Source organism: Hydractinia symbiolongicarpus, chromosome 1 (assembly GCF_029227915.1).
Source record: "Hydractinia symbiolongicarpus strain clone_291-10 chromosome 1, HSymV2.1, whole genome shotgun sequence".
Lineage (NCBI taxonomy): Eukaryota > Metazoa > Cnidaria > Hydrozoa > Anthoathecata > Hydractiniidae > Hydractinia > Hydractinia symbiolongicarpus.
In genome coordinates, this window is record NC_079875.1 from 9166858 (window position 1) to 9182795 (window position 15938).

At 33.9% G+C, this 15938-nt stretch overlaps 2 protein-coding genes across 4 annotated transcripts; both read left to right on the plus strand.

Moving 5' to 3' along the window:
- Positions 1–1750: 1750 nt before the first annotated feature.
- LOC130636551 (uncharacterized) lies at positions 1751–8131 on the plus strand. 2 transcript variants are annotated; one of them, XM_057446315.1, is made up of 3 exons: positions 1751–2580; positions 5119–5563; positions 5801–8131. In XM_057446315.1, the coding sequence occupies exons 2-3, from the start codon at positions 5204–5206 to the stop codon at positions 7595–7597; spliced, it is 2157 nt and encodes a 718-aa protein (XP_057302298.1). In that variant the 5' UTR covers positions 1751–2580; positions 5119–5203; the 3' UTR covers positions 7598–8131. The 2 variants fall into 2 exon arrangements, with proteins under 2 accessions (XP_057302298.1, XP_057302289.1); XM_057446306.1 differs by lacking the exon at positions 1751–2580 and having other exon boundaries at positions 3825–5563.
- Positions 8132–13165: 5034 nt separating this feature from the next.
- On the plus strand, positions 13166–15539 carry LOC130636589 (kelch domain-containing protein 10-like). Of its 2 annotated transcripts, none has more exons than XM_057446367.1 (2): positions 13166–14572; positions 15094–15280. In XM_057446367.1, exons 1-2 carry the CDS (start codon positions 13560–13562, stop codon positions 15131–15133), a joined length of 1053 nt encoding a protein of 350 aa, XP_057302350.1. In that variant the 5' UTR covers positions 13166–13559; the 3' UTR covers positions 15134–15280. The 2 variants fall into 2 exon arrangements, with proteins under 2 accessions (XP_057302350.1, XP_057302342.1); XM_057446359.1 differs by having other exon boundaries at positions 13172–14537; positions 15094–15539.
- The last annotated feature ends 399 nt before the right edge of the window (positions 15540–15938 follow it).

The following is a 15938-nucleotide window of genomic DNA, read 5'->3' on the forward strand; positions in this document are numbered from 1 at the left end:
AAAGTGGAGAGAGCTGCCTAAAAACGATATTTACCTTGTTAAATATGTGAAAGAGATGGAAATATCAAGACCCGGTGCTCTTTCTGAAAAATCTATGTATGCGGAGGTTCAAGATAGAATGGGAAATAAATATAAGACATGGTTGCCCGCAAGACTTTGTGATGAATTAAAGGATTATAGTTTCAAGGGTGATGCCTTTGTCAGATCAAATGGTCTCAAACAATCTCAAAATAATCATCAAAATCAATTCTTCAGTTATGACATTATGTGGCGCTAAACCTTGCAATGTTGCAATCATCTTTACTTGTTTCTGGTAAAGATAGACACACATAACACATAACACATAACACTATAAATTATAGGAGACGACAGATGAGGGTGGGTAGGGGCCCAGGGGACGGGGATGGGGCCAGGGGGACACGGCCGGGGCGGGGGGTTTTGGACGGATATTATAGAGCATGCCCGCTTATTTAACGTAAAGTGGTAAAGTGCACATGGATTTTATGGACTCTTCTATCGTTGATTTAACGGGGATGATCCGTAATTTAACGTGGGATGGGAAACTGCTAAGTGGATCTGTCCTAACATTGGGATTTTCCTATCTCTCTGTTTAGTTAAAAGAAATACTCAGCAATTTTATTTTGCAGCATAAGTTTTCATAACACTATTAAAATTGGTAGCTGTCTAACTGCGTTTAGCATAAGAAAGAATTTTGTTGCAGCCAAACTGCATTTCGCTACTTTCACCGTTTTTTCTCCAGGAGGTAGCTAAGGAGTCAGCCAGTTAAACACAACTTCCACATAAAAATAAATAATATTGGCTAGGATAAAAAGCTGTTAATAATAACTAAAGCTAGCTAGCCAGCTAGCAGTAGAATGCTCAAAAATAATCTTCCTGGCCAAAGATTTTTACATGGCTAAAAAACGTGACAATATATTTATCTTAACTTGTAAAAACATGCATAAAACAAATATTCCAAAAATAGAAAGATTTTAGAACACAAAAAGTTCAAACAGACCTATAAACCTAGCACTGACCACGACTACTTTCAAAACCAAAATGCCCTTCGTCGTCATGTTCCCTGGTTGGCATGTCCAGGTCGCGAAAATCTTGTATCGGTTTTTCAAAGAATGAAGCGTTTTGATTGTTAAAGTACGTGCGAGCGGTCAAAACAAAACCAATAAAATTGCCAGTAAAACTATCCTATTTGTTTTCTGTGGCTCCTGAGCGGAATAGGCGATTGAGATCACGGGGTAATTATTATCAAAAATGGCATATTAAAATAATTGCATTAATTTTAATCACTAAATTTATTTTTCTTAGTTAGTTTAATGAATAAAAGTAATTGACTTAATTAAGGAAATAAATAATTTTCCAAGTTCATGTTAATCAATTATAAAGTTGTCTTCTGAACAATCCCCCCTTGTCTCTGGAAATCGCGAAAGGACCAAAGGAATATCGATAACCCTTTTAAACACACGCACAAAATACGTTATATTTTAATGGTTACTATAAGCGTTGCACGTTGCTTAGTAACAATAAGTTTAGTTATTAAAAGTCAGATTGGAATTCAGCGAGAAAATCTTCAAAATTTAGGAAGATCTGACGACAACCTGGAATTGAGAAAGATACAAAATATTGACATTTTTTAAAGCAGTTTAATACAGACTGTGTACCAATTTTCGAAGGTAATCTTTCGACTTGATTTCTGCACACCTAACTCAAGGTTGGTGAACCTGAGCACTACCGGATTGGAAATTTACGTGGTTTTAAAGTTGAATGGTCACAATTTATAGATAATAGACGATGACGGTATTTTGATCTTGCTGTGACACCAACTATTGTACTTGAAGTAAAGACTAAAATTATTCCTCAATTTATAAGGCGATTTTGACGTTTCAGGTACTTTCGACAATCTGATGAACCTTCTAGTGCTCTTTGTTTTTTTATTTGCATTGCTTTATATTTTATTTATATATTTTAATAATTTATTATACATTTTTTTATTGTTTTTCTTATGTTATAATGATATTTCTTGAAACAGGTGTTTAAATTGTTATTAATACAACTAGTTGAGTAAAGTTTATGTTTTTAACGAATAACTTTATATATCATTTGCGTTAAGGTGTCATTCGGCGAGTATATGTTTATTTATTCACCATTTTCTATTTCGAAATTAGTTGATTAAACTCGCTTATATTTTTTTAAACATGGCTTCATTTCTGGCTAGTTAGCTTTATTTATATAAGTGTATAAATTTCCAGCTGTTGGGTAAAATGCATCCTGCTGCGATATACATTATGCCTCTAGTAACTAGATATATTTTATTTTAACCCTATTGTTCTTGAGAATTACCACCTTGTTTATCTGTTTTCCCTGTTTTTAAAATTCTAATTCGGAATAAACCGGAATTTTTCAGGGATTTCTTAGTACTCTACTTACGCGCAAAAACCAAACAATAAGTTATAACACCAATCATATCACTAACAAAAAATCACACATTCTCAAACGCGATTTAGATGAAGGTAATGGTTTAAACACTACTAATGAAGTTACAAGAAAAAATGCTGACATCAACAGGTAAATAATTATGCTTATTTATTCCTTCATCTTATAGCTACTAGCTATAATTGTACCAAATTTAAAGTCATATAAATCACTTTTGCTAAAATGCCTAAAAAGCTCATACCAAATAAGGTGAAAGAAATCGTTTAAAATATTGTTATGACTTGACCTTGTAGTCAGAAGTAATAATACTGCTGTCGAGCTATTTTTATTGACCTACGAGAAAATACATATTACCACGGATTGTACCATAACATTTCATCCCCTCCCTCCCTTCGGACATTGCACAGTGTAAAGTATAAAGTATAAAGGCTTTATATTTTATATCAGATTCCTAGGCTTTTAGAAACCTTGTTTTCAACTAAATTAATATGTTCTTAGAATTGGTTTGTAATGAGATCCCCTATAAACATCTCCTGTTTTAAAGGCTAAGACAACCCTAGCTATTTTCAATTTTTTTGGACCAATGCCTGTAGTTAAATATGATTTAAATATATGGTGACTTTAGTTCCTTTACACAGCCCTTTTTGACATTAATGCTGATGTGATCAAAACCAGGACTTTTGTTGATTTGCAGAGAATGAAATGCTGCCTCATTTTGCAGAGTTCACCTGCGAATTTACTGGCAGAACATTTAAATAGATTAATGTTAACGTTTTTTGTAACGCTAGTAAGCAGTGAGCGGCACTAGTCCAGTGTAGCGGCACTAAATTAATGGAGCGGCAAGGAATTTGTTATAATTCTTGAGATTGTGAGACAATGAAGCTCCGGGGTGAGAAAAATAACCTCATTGACCAATTTAGGAAAGCTTTTACTAATTTTGTTAAATCGTTTTGTCATTTCATCAACGCGTGGAATAGAAAATCAAACGGTAGGTAAATCGTGGTTGTTATTCCATAGAACTTCGTATAAAACTGGATTCTGTACGGAAAGAGTGTTTTAACAAAATGCGTGTCGTCTAAAAGTAATAAGCTAAAAGAATATGATAAATAAAAGGTTCATTCTAAGAACTACTTTAATAAAACAAACAAATGCTGGACTAATGAAATAACTGATATATCAATATCATTATATCAAGGAGTTTGCCTCTTTGATATATCAACGTTTTGGTAAGCCGCAGTTTTATAAAATAATTCTTATTCTTTTGTTTATTGGTAAGTTTCAATTTTTTTTTATTTTTTTTTTGCTTTCATTAAATATTTTATATTTGTCTGCTACTACCATTGAAAAAAATTCAATTATTGATAATTTATATTTTGTTCACACTTGCAGTTAAACAACGAATAAATGTTTAAATTTTTACTATGGTTACCCCATTTACGCAAATTCTTGCAAGGAAGTTGAGATAATTAAAGAAAAGGATTTTTTTCATTTACACTCATCTTTTAGGAAATATATTTGGGAGCTTGAGCGGTGTGGGGGAATTTTTATGTCAGCTAGACACTGTGCCACATGTTTTTCTGAGATAGAAGCCTAAATACGAAAATTGTCTGTTTTAGTAGCGTAATTGGTCGCGTGTCTGCGGAGCATTTTTTAACACCCTGGTGTAATCTATATTGTTTTAGATAAAAGATTTCAACACGTTTTAGAAACAACTGAAAAAAAATTTATTCATTTTATGACATTGATACAAGATAAATCTTCCTCTTCAAGAAGAGACAGAAAACAGGAGTTTTTGACTTCCGCCACCCAGCATAATTCATGTATTCAAAGAATGAAAACACAATACTTTATCAATAAATAACCAATATATGTTTAACTAGGTTAATCAATAGATATTTATAAAAATATGATGAGAACAATAAGAATAATGTTCTGCATTCTACATACTGAGGAGCTAACCATAAAACCAGTATACTTCATTAATACGTAAACGAAATCAGACGAAATGAAATAAATTGTTGTTTGCGAGCATTAAGATTTATGATGGAAATGATGAGAAGAATTTTTATTTCGCGAAAGAATATTTTTTTCGCTGTTGTTTTTCTGTGTGTTTTTTTTTTTTTTGTTTTGTCGTCTTTTTTAAAGCCATTTTCTTGCATTCTCTTCCCTAACCCCCACTTCACTTTCAATCTTTGGAAAGTTTTCAAATCAAGACATTTTTAATCCCCGCACTATTAATATTTTGGTTTTTACCACCCAGGACATTTTCAGATTGTGACCCCTACTATTACTGGAGGCCTGAGAGTAGATGAACAAAAACTCTCTTTTTGTCATTGCTTGGTGCCTTAGTTATATTGTGAAGACAATAGGACGTAGCAATGTCGAACCTAAAATGTTTAACAAGAATAGGGTTAAATTTGTGCATCTGAAAGGAGTCAATACCAAAAATTAAAGTCTCAAGGAGTTTTTCCATTTATTTTGTCACAAGATCAAAGGTTAATATGAGGCTCGTAGCCTACGATTGGCCATTTAAGGTGTGGCACAAAGCTAGTCTACAACACTTACATGACAGGAAGATCTTGAGGCCCATATAGTCTATATTTTTGTGTTTTTCTAAGCTGTCTGTAACTAATTCATTTAGCCAATGTTACAGTTGATCATTTTTCGTAGATTTCACTACACTTTTGATGAAACTGGGAACATCTACAATCAGGAGGATCGAAATTTTTATTGGGCTATTTTTGGCAAATTAAGAATGACTCATAACATCAGATTTCGATGGTTAAAAGCATCATTCGGACGCAAGAAAGTTGGGTTTTTCATCATTTCAATTCAAGTGGTATTGTTGTTGTATTACGGACAGTATTTATCCAAATGGAAACAGCATATTAATTCAATGAAGACACCGGTATTATTATTCTTAATGGGTGATGAAATTGTAAAAGAAATTTCTTTTATACAAAATAATTATTATTTGGCTAGCTTAAATATCAAACCGAAAGGAAAGAAGAAAGATGTAACATTATTACTTATTGTATCAACCGGGCCAAGAAGATACGACAGAAGAGCCACTATACGTAAAACATGGTGGCAGCAATGCAAACCTACAGGAAAGGTGTATTTTGTCAACAAATACTTCAACTTTTGTTGATTTTTAGTTACTTAAGTGCAGAAACCTTCCCAGAAAATCACTTACGCGCATCGATGTTCTTTAAATATCTTGCGACATAAACTTTCGCAATTTTGGCCAAAAATCGCGAAATTCGCAAATGTTTTCTGCACTTAAAAAATTAGTCTATATACCCTTGACTCAGTAATACTCATAGTCAATAATGCATTATTTTTGTCTTAGGTGGTACCAGAATGTATATTTATAACAGATGAACGCTCAAAAGGTCAAGAATTTTATGACATCATGAAAAATGAATCCGACACATACCATGACATGCATTTTCAAAACTTATCTGGTGGTGTAGAGTTTGGTAAACGATTTCTATATCATATGGTGTACGCAGTAACAAATTATAACTTCGATTATTTTCTAAGAATGGATGACGATTACTTCTTCTGTATGGAAAAGTTTCTTCACGAAATCCCAGTCCCAATGGAGAAATATTTTCACTGGGGATGGATACATGATAATCCTGGTATAACACGCCCAGAAGAAAGCATGATTTTACTTTCAAGGGATGTTATAGAATTATTTTTATCACAAGACCCTAACAAAATGTTGTGTCATCCTTTTGCAGATCAGATGATAGCTGCATGGTCGAACCATATAAACATGACGTATTTATTTAGGCATGATTCCAGATTACATCATCATCCTCCGGTGCGTGATTTACCAAACATTAAGTATAGTAGGAATATTTGCGCTAGATTTATTGGTGTTCATGGTGCTTATCCACAAGAAATGGAAATTCTTTGGAATAATAGTGGCTCACAAAAAACTCAGAATAATTTGAAAATAAACACGCAAAGTATTATTATAACTAACCCATTTAATTGGCAAATGTTTAATCTTATTTGGCGATTCGAGCCTAAGATGTGCCGCTCAAATCCTACTTGGGATACATCAAAACATTTTGTTGTACGTAATGGTACATATTCTGGAAGACAAGACGAACACAAACAATCTTATACTCAATCTGCCTCGAACGTTTCACATCTTGAAATACACCACAAAGATAAGCAACCTAGTACTCAAGGTCCCTTCAGTGCTTCGTATTCTAACAGACAATACAAACATAAACAACGTCGTACTGGCGAACCTTTAGGTGGTTCATATTCTGGAAGACAAGATGAGTATAAGCAACCTAGCACTCAAGGTTCCTTTGGTGCTTCGTATTCTAACAGACAATACAAACATAAGCAACTTCGTACTGGCGAACCTTTAGGTGGTTCATATTCTGGAAGACAAGATGAGTATAAGCAACCTAGTACTCAAGGTCCCTTCAGTGCTTCGTATTCTAACAGACAATACAAATATAAACAACTTCGTACTGGCGAACCTTTAGGTGGTTCATATTCTGGAAGACAAGATGAGTATAAGCAACCTAGTACTCAAGGTCCCTTCAGTGCTTCGTATTCTAACAGACAATACAAACATAAAAAAACTCGTACTGTTGAACCTTTAGGTGGTTCATATTCTAGAAGAAAACATAACCAAAAGGAACCTAGTACCCAAGGTCCTTTTGGTGCTTCGTATTCTAAGAGACAACACAAACATAAACAACATCGTACTGGTGAACCTTCAAGTGGTTCATATTCTGGAAGACTAGATGAACATAGGCAACCTAGTACTCAAGGTCCCTTCGGTGCTTCGTATTCTAACAGACAAGACGCACATAAAGAACTTCGTACTGAAGGACCTTGGGGTGGTTCAAATTCTGGAGAAACAGATGAGCATAGGCAACCTAGTACTCAAGGTCCCCTTGGTGCTTCGTATTATAATAGAAAACACAAACATAAACAACCTCGTACTGAAGGACTTTCACGTGTTTCATATTCTGGAAGAAAAGATGAATATAAGATGAACATAAGGCTTTATGATCCGTATCCTGAGAGATATGATAAATATAAAGAACCTCGTACCCAAGGTACCTTAGAAGTGGTTCGTATTCTAGAAAGACATGATGATTATAAGTAACCTCGTACCCAGGATCCATAGGTGACTGCATTCCAAAAGACACAACGAACATAAATATGACTTGCACTGAGGGTCCTTATGGTGGTTCAAATTCTGAAAGACTGGAGGATCTTAAATAACGTTGCAACCAACATTACATTGTCATTGTGTGTTGTGAGACTTTTATGATGCGCTTAGTACATTGCATTGTTGCTTACTTCTTGAAAGACTCTCCGTTCCACTGAGGTTACTAGGTTAGCTGTAAGAACAAGAAGTGTCATGGGATAGATGTGATGCATGAGAGTCCCTAAGCAATTTGCTTTACTTTTGATGTAATTTAAGGGCTAGTCCCTTAGCAACTGGATTGCTTAATAAAAATGTGCAGCTAGCACCTAATAAGACATTAAATGAAAACCAAAATGTCTTAAAAATCGGAATACAAACGTTGGATATTTTTAGTTTTTGTTATTTAAAATTATTACATAAAAGGTGAATTTGTTATAATTTTATGTTTTTATAAACAGTAGAAAATAAACTCAGTAAAGTGTTTTTTAACATGCCGTACATTTTTTTACCAATAAAGTATTACTGGTTACAAAAAGCAGATTCTTCTTCAAAATTCTTCAAAGAAGCGATAGTGACCTTTAACACCAAGCCACAAAAATTGGGTAGGAAAATGAAAACAATTATATGCTTCATTCATCTACCTTCATCAAACATTTGTGCCATATATCAATGTTGCTATAAATAAATATTTTTATTTTTATAACAAAAAACATGCGCGTACCCTAGAATAATCTATTCATCCACCAGAGGAATAGATAATAATACTGCATAATACCTTCATACTACTCTCTGTCGCTACATAACAAATACATATTTTTTCTGTCGATGGCCATAACCAACGTAATATCGCATAATACTGCATAATAGTGCATAATACTGCATAATACCTTCATAATTCATAAAAAATACATAAATTTTCTGTCGATGGCCATACCAACGTAATATCGCATAATACTGCTTAATACCTTCATAATACTCTCTATTGTTCCATAAAAAATACATATTTTTTCTGTCAATAATCCATAACCAACGTAATATCGCATAATACTGCATAATACTGCATAATACTTTCATGATTCATAAAAAACACATAAATTTTCTGTCGATGGCCATACCAACGTAATATCGCATAATACTGCATAATGCCTTCATAATACTCTCTATCGTTCCATAAAAAATACATATTTTTTCTGTCAATAATCCATAACCAACGTAATATCGCATAATACTGAATAATACTGCATAATACCTTCATAATTCATAAAAAGTACTTAAATTTTCTGTCGATGGCCATACCAACGTAATATAGCATAATACTGCATAATACCTTCATAATACTCTCTGTCGCTGCATAACAAATACATATTTCTCTGTTAATAATCCATAACCAACGTTATATCGCATAATACTGCATAATACTGCATAATACTGCATAATGCCTTCATAATTCATAAAAAGTACATAACTTTTCTGTTGATGGCCATACCAACGTAATATAGCATAATACTGCATAATACCTTCATAATACTCTCTGTCGCTGCGTAACAAATACATATTTTTTCTGTTAATAATCCATAACCAACGTAATATCGCATAATACTGCATAAACTGCATAACACCTTCATAATCCATAAAAGATACATAATTTTTCTGTTGATGGCCATACCAACGTAATATCGCATAATACTGCATAATACCTTCATAATACTCTCTGTCGCTACATAACAAATACATATTCTTTCTGTCAATAATCCATAACCAACGTAATATCGCATAATACTGCATAATACCTTCATAATGCATAAAGGATACATAATTTTTCTGTTGATGGCCATACCAACGTAATATCGCATAATACTGCATAATACCTTCATAATAATCTCTGTCGCTTCATAAAAACTACATATTTTTTCTGTCAATCGGCCATAACCAACGTAATATGCCACAATATTTCGCATAACTGCCATTTACGGAAAGCTGTTTTTATAAAGTAGACAAAGTTTGAGGCTGGATACACATCCATACACAAACAGAAACGATATTTCGCTCAAATAGCCTTTTGCAAAAAGAAATATTAACAGCCCTATTGCAGGCTAAACAAAGAGACGTTTTTGTACAATATATTGAACAGGCGGTAGTGTTCTATGCCCATCGATAACCAATAGAAAAGATATTTTGGACTAATACCCCCCGCGAAATTACCTATCACAAGTCCTAAAGAATGCCAATCTGAGGCAAGGCATTATACTGTAAATTTACCAGGCTTTACTGTTATGTACTTATCCGTACAGCAGTAGAAACAAGTGTCCTCCCTGAAAATGACGCATCAAAAGCCCTAAAGCAGGCCAATCAATCCAAAGACATTACGTGTGTTTTTATTTCAGACCATGCAAAAGTGTAAATTCTATCTCTTTTTTTCGGGGCAGTATTTCAATAGTATAGCTTGATTAGTTCTTAAACCAAATAAATCTCTTAGATGCATAAAAATTTAAATATTCCAATGATTTTTGTCCGACTGAAGAAGCTGCTGCCGTAGAGAAGTTATATCACATTAAAGATTAGAGCCGTTTACGATGAAATTATTCCATTGTTTGTAGTAAAAATTTCACAGGTCATAACTTTTTATCGGCAAAGGCTCTTAGGCTGAAATTCTGTAGAAGGCATGTCAGTAATAAAACGTATCATTAAGAAAAAGAAAAAATACTATTTTAACAGATATGGAAGAATTCCAAATTAAAAGTCAAAACTTGTGTGAAAAGAAAAATGACAATATTTTCGAGCAAGATGTAAAATTTTGCAATTTCTTATATTTACATGGAACAAGGATGTTCCAAAAAGGCATAAGTATAAAATTTATCTCATTTTAAGAGTCTCCATAGATTTGATATTCCATTGAAGTTAGGATCAGAGAACAAAAGCTGAAAATAGTTCTACATAATGTAATTATTATTGGCTATTGTTAAAAAATCATATGGTGAGTTAACAAGATCAACTTTATGAGCAACTGACCGAAAAACCAATAGGCGTATAATATCGTTAGTCTTTTTAATAATAGCGAAATTTTGCCTATTTGTCCGCGAAAAGCGCGTCCTGTTAATTAATCACGAAATTCTTATATCTGCACAAAATACCAAATGCGATATATATTTACCGACTTTGTTTGATTCTCCCGCGTGTAGCATTCAATTGCAACGCCTGATTTTTTTGAAAAACCAATCCGAGATTTTGCAGCCACGACAAAGAGATGTGTAAAGCAGAGAGCAGTTTTATTACGGCCATTTTGAAAGTTGCGTAACGTTGACGTTGATAAGTCTGTCTTTGTTTTCTGAAAGCTTTTTGTTTTTTATATATTTTTACATGTTAAGTTAAATATGCTGTTTGTATTGTTGATCCTCTAAAATTTGCGCTGGTTATGAAATAGGTTGGGAGTTTACAGAGGCCGTGAATAACGAAAAAATTACTTTTGGCGGTGTTATAAAAATAATGGAAGCTCGATATTGTCGCCGTGTTCTAAATGAAAAATACATGTCAGTTCCATTATTCATAGCATAGTAGTTGGGTTGAGCGTCTCACATGGATATTGATTTCCGGAAAACATGCGTAGAATGTGATGGGAAACCTAACGTGCTTTCATATGACGGTAGAAAGAATGGAATGGGGTTCAAGAATGCATTTGTAGAACCAATAGAAATCCTGCAAGCAGACGAAGTTATTTCTTCTCGTTTTAGAAGGCTTGGCAGTTGCTTTATAACATCAAAAACGTCCGTCCTCTTCGTAGCTTTGTGTACGTACTAAAAATAGATCTCAGAAAAAAAATCGAATAGGTGACGATGCATTGTGTTTCCATTAGGAGCAATCACACACACATTAGTCATCGATGTCCGTCGGTCTTTACTGCCGCTTGATATCTGATAATACCAACATAAATGAAAAAAAAAGCAATAACGTCCGTTTTTAAACAGTTGTCCAACGATTCTTGTGTTGATACTCTTATACCATTCCGTGCAGTAAACATTATTATAGATTTGGGATTTGCATGTCAAGTAGGTAGGGGGACTCGCTCGTCTGTACTGGAATTTTGTTACCAGCAACAATTCTATCAAAAGGTTGCAGATGTAATTATTAAGTCTTCAGAACACTCTCTAAATTGTCTTCCACGCAACGATGTGATTAATTTACCTTTGTACCCTGCATATTTTGTGAAAACAATTCATTCCTTTAAAATACAACCAGAGCAGTTATTTGAAGGTTCTTACAATCCAGCTGAGTTTGGCCTTTGTTTTTTATTCTTCAAATTATGGCAAACAAATTCGGATTCAGTTTCAGTTAGGATTCAGTTAGGATATTTTCTGCCGACTCCAGCAACTCAAGCAAATACGACGACGTCCCTATTGAAGTTTGTCAAAAGTCATTTCTACAAGTGAGCAAGCAAGACATGAAGTGTGTGTTCTTTTGGTTCTACCCAATACATGGCCACTGCTGTGGATTTCACGTCATACCTAGTATTGAAGGCCGAAAAGATGCACTTGCTTCTTTTTATATACATCTAGAAGAGGCCCCATTAGATATGTTCTATGATCATGCGTGCATTTTAAGCGAATACGTCAAGAACAGAAAATCAAGATTCTACCAACACACGCGCTTTTTCATGATGTTTTCACGGGTACACTCATGTGTCTGTCACGCAAAATGGTAGCTTAGCTGCGCAGGTAGGTAGCAAGACTCACGCAATGCGGTATAAAAAGGACGGGCGAACCCGTGGACCCAACTGGCTTTTTGTGTTTTTTTTCGTTCATTCGCGTTTCAGTTTTAAGCTCTCCATGTGATTGCTTATCTTTTGTGTACAACTAGTGAGAACAATAAAAGATGGAGTGTGAATAGTACACCCTTTGTTTGATAACTTTTTTATTCTTAATTAGTTTTAACTCTCCATCTCATTGACTTGCATGTAGTTTTATTAAAGAACTACAGTTGAACTCATTTAATTCGAACTCCTATTCGAATAAATCGTAAGAATTCTTCAGGCCCGTCCGAGTTTACCCTTAAATCCTTTTAAGAAAACTCCCTTAATTTAGACTAAGGTCACACCCAAGACATGTGAGGTAAATTGGGAAGATGGCACACTGTGTGGGCCGCTGGATGTTGCCGGGAGTTATCTAGTAGAGCGTGGGCTCTAATTGGGGTCTGCCTAGCTCAAAATTAGCATTAAATACTCTAGGACTCTCCATCTAAGCGATGACCCCTCCAGGAAATAATAGACAGGGTATATCCCTCAGTATTTGTGAGGCTAGGCATGTAAAATATGCACATCTATCTATCACACCTCACAAACCATGGGAACACCATATGGCTACCCTAACAAGTAAAAGGTTGATATATAGATGTAAAGTTGTCAGTGTGTATTCCATGCAGCATTTTTTTGTCTTCTGAAGCATGTGATGAAGCATATGAGGAGAAACTGAATAAAAATGTTAAAACAGTGCCTGACAAACATGCCCCTTTTAAAACACATAGATTTTCTGGCCGTGTTGAGGTATGGGTCACTGATGAATTAATAATAGCCATCAAAGAAAGAGACAAGAAGTGTGGAATAATCTTCCAGACCAAGTGACCTGTAATGGAAGTCTGCTTTCGTTTAAGACTTCCATCTCTAATGTATTTGGCAAATTCGAATGGAGATCACTTTTTAATTTTTGTTTTTAATTCTTTTTCTTTTTAATTTCACAGATTAAAAAATATGTTACTATGTTTGATTATGTGTGGGCAGTCTAAGGTTTATCATTTTTTGTTTTGTTTTTGTTCTACTGGCCCCCAGTGGAAACAATCTACTAACTAAAGGTTTTTGTGATTTTCTGGCCTAGCCACTTTAAATATTTATTATTATTGTTATTATTATTATTGACAACAGCCTGTTTTAATGTCAATAAATTGTGTGATTGTTGTCATAGGCTATAATTATATTGAAGAAAGGTGTTTTATGAGTTTAATTGTAATGTTTGGAACTTTTCAAAAGATAGAACCATGCTTAACAATGCTAGAATCGCCAGAGCCTCGTAGTGGTCATCGCATGTGTGCCACTGATAATTTCTTATATGTATTTGGAGGATATGATGCAGCTAAAAGTAACATATTGTACAATGAATTGTGGAGATACAACATGACAACCAAACGTTGGGTTAAACTACCTGATAACAATAGATCTGCTCCAATAGAGTGCACATCTAATTCAATGCTGTTATGGAGGAACAATATAATTATATATGGTGGATCTGGATACCCTTTTGGTGTGACTAATAGCAGCAAACTACTTATGTATTCTTTAAAGTACTACAAATGGATTGAATTGGTGGATAAAATTCATGAGACACGCACAAAATGCAAAGAGTGTGGATGTAGCACCACCTTGCATGAATCACCTACGGCCAAATACGGGCAAAGCATGATCATAACACAAGACTCAAAGCTTGTTATATATGCAGGTACAACCGGAACAGCATTTGTACAGGAGTTACATACTTATCATTTATACAAACAAAGGTGGAAATCTTACAAATTCTGTGAGCAACATTCTTTAGCTCAACCAAAAAGTCGTTATCGACACGAGGGAATTTTATACAAAAATGATTATTTTATTCTTGGTGGTTGTGTATTAGAAGAAACTTTTGGTTTTGAGAAAATTCACTCATTGGACATCAGTAGAATGCTATGGGAAAAACATTGTTGTTCTTCTGATGTGTATTCTGGCGATAACAAGCTTCCGCAACCACGCAGACATCACTCTTGTACATTGTATAAACACAATATTTATATGATTGGTGGAAGTGTATACGACAACAACTTTTTGGATGTATGGTTATTGAATTTAGACACTATGAAGTGGAAAAAAGATTTCAGGGTATATATTGGGCTTGGTGTTTTTCCTTTGAAAAAGTAATAAATGTACCAAATCTTTTCTTGTAAATTAAACACCCAATATTCTTTATAAATTACAAGTTCTGCCTAAGAGATACAAGTTCATGTATTTTAATCTTCGGTGCCCTTTAGAGCTCTTTGGTACTGGCTAATGGTAAAAATAACTTTACCTTTAAATTGAATTTTAATATAAATTTTCAAAAAAGAAAGAATAGAAAAGTAAAACATTGTTTTGTTATAAGGTGCTATAAGTTATTGATAATTGAAAATTATTGCTATAGTCTGTTATCAAATTTCCTGGAATTGTCACAAGTGTTAAGGGCAAGAAAAAGTAATAGGTTAATTCCCCTTAGTAATGCAAGTGCTAACTACCTACAATATTTGCATCTCATAGTTGTCCCCAGAGCAGGATGGTGCCATACAGAGCCTCTAAAATAAACTTGATAAAAAAAAAAATGAAAAAAAAGCCACAATTCTGCTTATCTGCTTTAATATGTATTTTTGTTTTCTCAAATTATTGTGTTCTTTTTATATTTCAGTGTTTTCCATATGCAGTTCGTTTTCATGCTGCAGCAGTAACTAGTGCTGGGTGCCTCTATGTTTTTGGAGGAGTTGATTCAAAGCAGCAACGCGTATCTGATCTTCACGTGCTATGGCTTGAACCACCTTCGCTACTGGAGCAATCTTGGATGGCTGTTGTTAAATTGTTACAACAAAACAGAGCTCTGAATACGAAAGTATTGATGGAATTGGGTGTGCCCAAAACTTTTCTTTTGCGGATCGATGACTCCATTCCTCCTGCTGGATAAAGTATAAATAAAAAGAGAGAAAACAAGAAGCGACGCAGATTACATATATATATTTATATGTTTTTAAGGATATTTTGTTTAACCTAACAACACAGTTTCTTGTAATTATAACATTTTGGGGGGGTATTGTTACTCAATTACTCAAAGAGAATGTAAAAACACCTATACCAAAGAAATCTACTGTTATTGATTGGTTTTATTAATGCTCAGTGCTAAAATAAATAAAGGCACTGTTTGAATAAACCTCCTGGAAAACTTATTCTAATATATATCAGTACCAACTAGAATCAGCACTTAGGTCTAGGTAGTTTTTTCTTATCACTTGATAGCAGAATTGAAGAAAAAAAGAATCTGCTGTATTTTAGAATAATTTATTTTAGAATAATGTGATTGGTATATATATAAGCAATTTTATAAAGTGTCTATTGCACCCTATTTAAATATACACCATTCCAAAATTTGAAAGAATTTTATCAAGAACTTTATGAAACACCCAATTTATAGTAGGTCATATTTGGTACAAGAAGTAAAAATTCAATAAAAAAAAGTTTATTGAAATAAATTTGAAGATGGTT

Coding starts and splice junctions, on each gene's coding strand:
- LOC130636551 (XM_057446306.1), top strand. CDS start 5,093: ATGTTACAGTTGATCATTTTTCGTAGATTTCACTACACTTTTGATGAA. Junction 5,564..5,800: donor AATGCAAACCTACAGGAAAG/GTGTATTTTGTC, acceptor TTTTTGTCTTAG/GTGGTACCAGAATGTATATT.
- LOC130636589 (XM_057446359.1), top strand. CDS start 13,560: ATGTCAATAAATTGTGTGATTGTTGTCATAGGCTATAATTATATTGAA. Junction 14,538..15,093: donor AGTGGAAAAAAGATTTCAGG/GTATATATTGGG, acceptor TTTATATTTCAG/TGTTTTCCATATGCAGTTCG.